Below are 8,400 nucleotides of genomic sequence, written 5' to 3'. Positions count from 1 at the left end.
TTTATAAACGTGTTTGTGTATTTCTATGACTTTACCAACTAGTCTGTCATGCTCAAACTTAATCTACACACAAAATCTATACCTTTAAATATGAATCATAAAGAAAAAAAATACTGTTTTTTCTTTCTTTTAAGTTTATAAGTTAAAAAAATCAATCATTGGGTTTGGAGACAGCTTCACCTGATCTTTGACTGTGATAGAAATGCTTATTGGTGTGAGATTTGTCTAAACAAAGTGCCAGTTTAACCAAGATATATTAATAAAAAACAAAACATTAAAACCTTTCTATACATTTCTTCATCTGAATTTTTATGAACAGATGTGAAATATTTTACATTTTTATCTTATTTAACTTTGAAGAGAAAATGTTTTGCCATAGGGAACAGGAAACAAAAATCACCAAACACTGGTAAACGCCAGGAAACTAGAAAACCTTTAAACCTCTTGCTTCAAGTGTAACAATTTTGCTTACTGAACATCATAGGTGACGGGTAAGTGATTATTTTTTTATTTTATTTTTTTTACTTTCTAGTCTTTATTTTACAAATTTCCTTTTATGTACAATGACGTGCTAGGGTCACCAAAAAAAGCTCTTGGTGTGGCTCATAGGCTTTCATAAAAGTGTTTAGTGTTTAAAAAATGTCATCTGTAAATCTATATTTTTCCACTTAACACAGCCCCGAAGTGACTCCCACTTAAGATTTAACTCTTTTAAAGGCAATTTTATGATTGGTTGACAGTTGAATAAATGGTTTATGGGGGCCATGTTGCATTGTCACTTTTTGTTTTTCAGATCAATGGGTTGTGTCTTGTGAGCACTCATGATGACAGCAGTTGCTTCAGATAAGACGAGCACATCAGTGCTGTTTCCCAGTCCTGCTCTGGGGCTGCTGTCTCACCACGCCACAATGTCAAATGAGAGGAGGATTCAAGTGGAAGAAGATGAGCAGCAGCCTCAAGAAAAGGTAGTGATCCTTGAAGCTGATCAGATGTAGGTTTTGTCATTTTAGGGCCTAGTGCAAAGCACAGACACACGCTGGGGGGTCTGTTTTCTTTCTCATTTTAACCCATTTTTATGTTGGACCTTTTTATTGTTCAGAGGTGTCAAAAGTATTTATTACTTCACTAGCAGTATAGATAAAGTTTAAAAATACATTTTCAGCTCAGTTTTTGGCAGTASAAGTATCAAAAATGTAAGGAGGAGAAGTAAAAAGTCAGCTGAAAAATGTGTACTCTAATAAAATATAAATAACCAAAATTTATACTTACTGTAAGTAAAGTAACAACATTCTTGCACTTAGTTACTTGACACCTCTGATATTATTCATTGTTGGATGGAATTCTTGATTTGTAGTTGCAGTTAAAATTTAAAAGCTCATGTTTTAAGTATATTAAAGGCCTTTACTTTAGGCACAAGATAAGTTTGAYGGTACTGTATGTCCGTTCTTTGGGCCTGACTGATACAAAGATCACTGTGCCTGGCCGTCTGGTGGGCTGGGGCCCCGGTCCCGTCTGTACACTTCTRGATGGCGAGCTACGCATTGGGAAAGCTGCTGCTGATGCCTTGGACATACACGTGTAAGCCTGCAGAACACTCTTGGGACCTGGTGACTGCAGGCGTGGGGTACGTGTGTGTGTGTGGTCAGTGTTGCTCTTGGTGAAGGTGAAGATTCAGGATGGGTTGCAGGAGCACGGCACCACTGCTCACCTCACACTGGCTCCTCCACGACCCGACAGACCTCACAGAGCCTTTGTTGCGACCGACRTGGTTGTTACTGTAGTTGACCTTGATGACGGGAGGGTTTTGGAGCACAGGAACAAACTTTGTTYAAGGTGTGTATTGGCACATAATACAAATACTGTTGGAGTTTGTTAAAGTCATAGAAATATTGTTCAAGTATGCAAAACAAAAATAGGTGTAAAATTATTTTAAACATGTTATGAATCAACACATGTACAATATACTGTATGTCTGTGTATTACCTGATGCATCTCAGTAATCCAGGTTGAAAAAAAAATCAAAAAGAAAAAATAAATAGGTCCTCTGGATGGGTTCTTCTTTGGTGAAACATTTCGTCTCTCCTCCAAGAGACTTCTTCAGTCTTCAGAAAGACCCTAAACCCAGACCCAAACCTGTTGTCATTCCATATATGGTGGGAGTTTCAGAGAAACTGAGACGTTTATTCTCTAAACATGACGTCCAAGTGGCTTTCAAACCCCAAAACATGTTGCGACAAAGATTCACCCCAAAGATCCAGTTCCCCAGCAAAAACAGAGTGATTCTGTATAGTATATGCTGTTAAGTGTCAGGAGGACTGTGATCAATTATACATCGGGGAAACAAAACAACCACTGTTCAAAGGAATGAGCCAGCACAGACTAGTGTACATCGTCGGGTCAGGACTCTGCAGTTTACACTCATCTACAGGCCAGCGGTCACTCTTTCARGGATGAAGATGTTCTCATCCTTGATAGAGAGGAACATTGGTTTGAGAGAGGAGTAAAGGAAGYCATCTTCGTGAAAAAAAAGTCCACCATTAAACAGAGATGGAGGCCAGCGTGTCCAGTTGTCCTCCTCCAACAAGGCTGTTATTATAAGTATGACTCAGCCCCCTGTGAGCAAAAGGTATGAATCAGGGTTCCAATGATACCAAGACAAAGAGGGAAAGAGACAAAAACAAGGGGAAGTTAAAAAAAAGCCCGCTTGCACTCACTACATACACATAACACGGCACGGGTCAGGTGATGGGGCACATGACCCTCWATGAACAATAGAGCTAATCAAGCCTATTGTTAGTCGATGGCCCTATTTTGCATGTGACTAACCTGTTTGTCCAGGTGGAGGCAGGGCTTATAAGGCTGAGTTCACCTGAAACTCATCAGACTGAAGAAGTCTCATGGAGGAGAGACGAAACGTTTCACTCAAGAACCCATCCAGAGGACCTACTTATTTTTCTTTTTGATATATCTGTATATTTTACACTTTATAAAAGTGAAATTTATGGTCGTACTGAATTTGATGGTGAAAGGTTGCTAAGGTACACCTTATAAACCGATGATGGACGTTTTAGACTTTGACCACCTTTTTTTTAAATTGCAGTAACATTACTGCGATGGAATACTGCTGTCAAGTGGACTGTTTGAACATCRCTTCCCAAGGCCTGTCCATAAAAGTGTGGGGGCCAGACTGGGCTCTGCRTGACTTTTATAAGTCATGATGGTATCTGTTCATATCGGAGCAGTACTGACTTCTTTCAAGTCAAAGGACAGGATTTTGTGTGCTGATTACTGCATGTACATAGAGATTATGTTGGCTGTAACTGAGGCAGGTACAGTGCTTCAGGTCAACACACTCACTAATCCAATGACTTTGATGCAAGAATGKAAAGGCAGAGGACTGGGAACGAACACTCCCAGGTGTATCAGTGTTGAGACAGCACTACTTCATTATGCAGCAGTCTTTGGTTGAGTACTACAGACCACGCCCCAAAAAACTAGCCTGTCAATACCACCACAATTAACTCTGAAACCATCTAACCAATAAATGACAATGCTTTATGTCTGATTTATCCTGTGTATTTCAGAATATAAGAGCATTTCGTTGGTAGACATAGCACCAATTTATTTGCATGATGCTGGTGAGTGCAGAAAATGTATTTATAAAGATTTCAAAACAGGCACTCAAACAATACAGCACAAAGATGAGTAAAATAGTAAATCAAATACCTGGTATAAAATTTAAAATATATATCTATAGCTATATAATGCGGGTGCATTCAATTTCCACTACAAAAGATTAAAAAGTGGTATTCACAAGTAACAAAATGGTCCTGACAGAYTGGAAAAAGTTATTAAACAATTGTCACATTTTAATTCACAAGTCCTTATTTGGTACAGTTGCATTGACAAAGTCAAACAAGACAAGATAATGCATTAACCTAGTAGCTCTGATTGGACAGCAACTTATCACTGATCAGCCATTTGTGTGTGYACAAATTAACTGTCAATTTTATACAAATTACAATTTAATTATTGCTGCCACGTGTTGATTTGGTGGACAAGTAGGTTTGTGCAATGCCACCCACGTAATTACATCCTGTTAGTTCAACCTTAAAACTAACATTTTGACGGTTTGTAGAGGTATGAGCTATTTTTCACGTGCTTTTCATTTGATTGTCAAGGCTTTTGTGAAATGCTCTGTTGTGTCGACGAATGACCTGAAACGGACCCCTGACCTCTGTTCTACTCTAGTAAATCTTTATCGTAATTGAGCAAGTCACAGGTCAGGAAGAGGTCAGAACGTCCACTTTCTTTGAGCAATCTGTTCAGCTGGCTGCTGGTCATGTTTATATCAGTGGCTTCATCCAGAGGCCAGTCCAACAGCTGAGCACTGGAGGGCAGATCTGGGAGCCCCGGCTGGTAGTCCTCCAGCGGGTTGGGGTGGAGTAAATGTCGGAGGGAGTGCATTCTCACTGCTGTTCGCACCAGATCCTTAAGTCCTGCCATGGAGAGTGGGTTCAAGGCTAAAGCTAAGCTCTTGAGGGCCCAGCAACCTCCGAGTGAGGGCAGTAAGAGACCCAGAAGAGCATCAGTCAGGCCACAGCCACTAAGAGAAAGATGCTGCAGGCTGCTGGAAGCCTGAGAGAGGAGCCGTCGAATCGAGGGCAGGGTGTTTTCATCCAGACGGTTTCCACTTAGATCCAGCTGCTGCAGTGTGAYGGCGTGATGGCTGCACGACAGATAGGCCAGGTCAGCGGGACTCAGGCTCAAATATGGCAGCTCCAGGATCTCTAAAGGCTGAGGCAGTGAGCTGGAACAAAACCAAGAAAACCTTTAAGAACAACTCTACTAAAAAAAACTGTAAGATATGTACACACTAAATGCTTACTGTACACTAAGCTAGCAACAATAAAACAATTCAGTTTTTTTTTAATTAGATAAACTTGTCATTTTGCTTTTAGGTTTGCTAACTAGTCTTGATTTTCTGCAATGTAACATAATTACTTGATGCTAAATGTCAAAATTTAAATAATACGGTATTTAAATGGGATAGTTCTGTTTTTCAGTCAACAGCGAAATAACATTGTAGTAAACCTCCCCAATACAGATRCTGGTAATGGGYCTGATACCAACATTTTTWAAATTAAGTACTCATTCAAAATGATCCAATACCCAGAACTGATACTATTTCTTTTGCATGGACATTCAAATAAATGCAACTTCCATTAGACTCCAGTAGGAAGGTTTTATTCCATCAATCTGACTCGCCTGCGTAGAAGACGACGTGACGTTACATTCAGGACACTGTTTACAAACGTAAACAAGTCTATCTGTGGATGCTACATATCAGCTCTGAAGTTGTGCAACCAGAGGTGATTAAATAATCATCTGACATGCTTGTTTAGTTCAATACATTTGAACCATCCTCTGGTCTGCGTGTATTTATGGAATGAGGGCAACGTGCTGAAAATATAACTAACTAAAGTGGYGGTTGTATGGTCTATTCTCTTCACATTTTAATCATTTTAACATTCATGTRGTTTCTGYCTGGTTAAGACAYGATTTCAGTAAAAGAACACTATTTTTCTCACAAAAGTGTTGATCCTTTAACTTTAGTATCGATACGATCCGATTCCAATATTAYTAGCATACGTTCCTGTGGATTTTTAATCATCCAGGACACAATAAATAATCAAAGACAAAGCAACTGGACTTCTGTTAGTAGCTGAAGACATGTGGCAGTAGAATATTTTAACAGCATGTCTCGAGGTTGGTATTGTTATTACTTGGATCGATCCATGTACCTCATCTCACAGACGTAGACATGAAATAAAAATAAATGTGTTTTTATAATCATTGTGCAATGTTTATGATCTAACTCAGTAAGTACTTGGTAACGGTGCTCAGTATTAGCAAGTGCCCAAATGGAAGTACTTGTACTCGATTTTGGAAAACTGATATCGGGACACCCTAACTGGAAATTGTTGCTTTATATTTCCATACGTCTAACATGAAGAACACTGAGGAAAACCTTGACGTTGTGCTATTTCTCAGGCTCACAGAAAATGTTTGCTATTAGCACTGATACATAGGTTAGCAGGTAATACCTGAGCAACACTCTCAGCTGTCCAGGCAGCCGCAGAGCAGTGAGGCTGAGCCGCCTCAGTTCTTTGAGCTGTGCCAGCCCCTGGGACAGGTTCCTCAGCAACTCCTCCTGGCCAAAGCAGTCTCTACGAATGTCCAGGTTACAGTAATGCAGGCGAAGGGAATTCAGTTCAGGGAAGGTGGAGAGAAGAGGCAGCAGCTCTGCCAAGCCAGCCACCCCGAGGCTGCTGTAGCGAACGTCGACGCCCACGAGACCCCTAGAAGGCAGCAGGTTCAGTAGGGTTCTGATACTCGCCACTGAAATCTCTTCCACCCGCAGGTATCTGCAATGCAGCTTCAAGGGCCCTGGTGTGCCAAGAGCCACGCGAACACGCTCCCACGATCGGGCGTTAACAAAAAGATCAGCTCTGACATGAACCAGCACATCCCACTTCGCCTCCTCTTCTTCTAGTTCACTTTTACTTCCTTCTGTCGCTGCAGTCTCTCTTTTCCTTTCCATCTCCATCCTCCTTCTGACACCTACAGTTGTCTCTTCTTCTCTTACAAGACATGTTGATGCAGTCTTTTCTCTGTTACTGCACATACCATCACCACTGAGTTCTTTCCCTGCCTTTCTATTCCCTCTTTCTTTTTTCAAATCCCTTTCTCTTTCTAGCGCTGAGAACCGTTTCCTCTCTCTGTCTCCTTCTTTCCTCTGGTTCCTCAGCGCTCCAGCTCTGGCCTGAACAACCATGGTACAGAGGGCAACAGTCAGAGACCAGCCTCCCATTGGGTCCCCCGTTCCTCCCTCGTCTCCCTGCAGTCCACAGATGTCCAGCACTTGCAGAGCAGACCTAGAAAAAGTGTAAACAATACTGAAATCACAAATCATGATTGAGGATTTCAAAATAAAAGCTTTCACTTAAGGATTAGAAAATAGGCGTTTCTATTACGTGCATTATTTTTACAACATTCACTTGAGATGTAACAAAGTTAGCGGCGCAATTTCTCACCTTTGGTCCAACAGTCCTTTGACAACTGAAAGCAGCATAGCCTGAATACAGAGCCGATTTGGCGCCGCTTGTCCCGGTTTCCTCCGGCCTCCTACGCGGAGGGTCCGTTCAGGCCACCGCTGCACCAGCTCACCCACCGCCAGCGGTCTGCAGCAGGCGAAGGCGGCCTCCAGCAGCGCTCCGTACAGCTCCCGGGGTACACACCTCAACCAGCTGGGGGACGAGCTGTGGTCCCTTACCACCTCTCCGGCACACAGTCTCACCAAGGTAAGCACCATTTTAGGGGGAAAAAATGTAGGAACTACTCTTTAAGCTAGCGGCTCCGCTGAAGTAACAAGATCCGTCTCTAACTTTCAGCCAGGAGCTGGATACTCCCGTAAAGCATCAAAAATAATTTTATAGCATCATTTCATATCTGCCATCCTGAATAAAAATAAAAAATAACTTGTACTGAGCTGACTGAGGAGCATGAAGCTCAGGTTAGCTAAGCTAACCCTATAGTTGCAGGAATGTTTACGTTTGTTTGTTTTTTCCTTACGCAACGTCTTRACGTAAGCACGCACATACGTCTGATTGTGGCCTTTTGGGAGTTCAGTGAGGATTATGTGCGTCACTTTAGGTTTTTTTAGCCTTTGTTCTTTTCAAAAGATACTTTTGAATCGAATCGAATCCACAGCACTGACTACCACCCAATTTACAAATTTGTTTATAGCTACAATGAAAACTCTTTAATTAGTTCAAATCCCACTTTCGCTTTAAAATCTGCTACATACTTACATTTCATTGTCTTTTTACATGTCTATTTAGTTTTTAACTAGACTTTGCTGCCTTTACCTCAGTCTTTTTTCTACTTTTAGCTTTTAGCTTGTGTTTTGCTGCTTTAAGTTTTTAGCTAAGTTTAGCTTTGATTTAATGTTTTGCTTCTATTACCTTTTAGTGTTTGCCCCCCCCCCCCCTTTTTTTTTTTTTTTGTTTTATTTGAGAATTTTTTGGTGTTTTTATGTAGCAAATAATAATCGCCACTAGATGGTGCTAAAAGATCATTTGGGAGGCTGTTGCCCCCCAAATGCACATCTTATACCAGTACCATCTACAGCTTTAAACCATTAATACATTTTTTTTTATCATAGTGGTTTTCATTAAGCATAAATAAAGAAAACTGGCTTCAATAGATTTACTTTGATCTTTTTCTTAAGCTGTTGAACAAATGTTAAACAGGGCGCAGCCACTAACAACTTTCATTACACCAGTCACTGCACACATTAAAACAAAACCAATTCATCTTAGTATGCCATTAATGCAT

At 40.8% G+C, this 8,400-nt stretch overlaps 1 protein-coding gene across 1 annotated transcript; it reads right to left on the bottom strand.

The window, feature by feature from the left end:
• Positions 1-3,605: 3,605 nt before the first annotated feature.
• Positions 3,606-7,606, bottom strand: si:ch73-174h16.4 (leucine-rich repeat-containing protein 14). The gene is made up of 3 exons (XM_014013326.1): positions 7,098-7,606; positions 6,108-6,938; positions 3,606-4,810 (listed from the first exon to the last, which is right to left on the bottom strand). The coding sequence occupies exons 1-3, from the start codon at positions 7,373-7,375 to the stop codon at positions 4,243-4,245; spliced, it is 1,677 nt and encodes a 558-aa protein (XP_013868780.1). The 5' UTR covers positions 7,376-7,606; the 3' UTR covers positions 3,606-4,242.
• Between the last annotated feature and the right edge of the window lie 794 nt (positions 7,607-8,400).

This window comes from Austrofundulus limnaeus, unplaced genomic scaffold (assembly GCF_001266775.1).
Source record: "Austrofundulus limnaeus strain Quisiro unplaced genomic scaffold, Austrofundulus_limnaeus-1.0 Scaffold100, whole genome shotgun sequence".
In the NCBI taxonomy this organism is placed as follows: Eukaryota; Metazoa; Chordata; class Actinopteri; order Cyprinodontiformes; family Rivulidae; genus Austrofundulus; species Austrofundulus limnaeus.
Note: the sequence above shows the minus strand (reverse complement) of the source record. Positions and strands in the feature narration are given on the sequence as shown.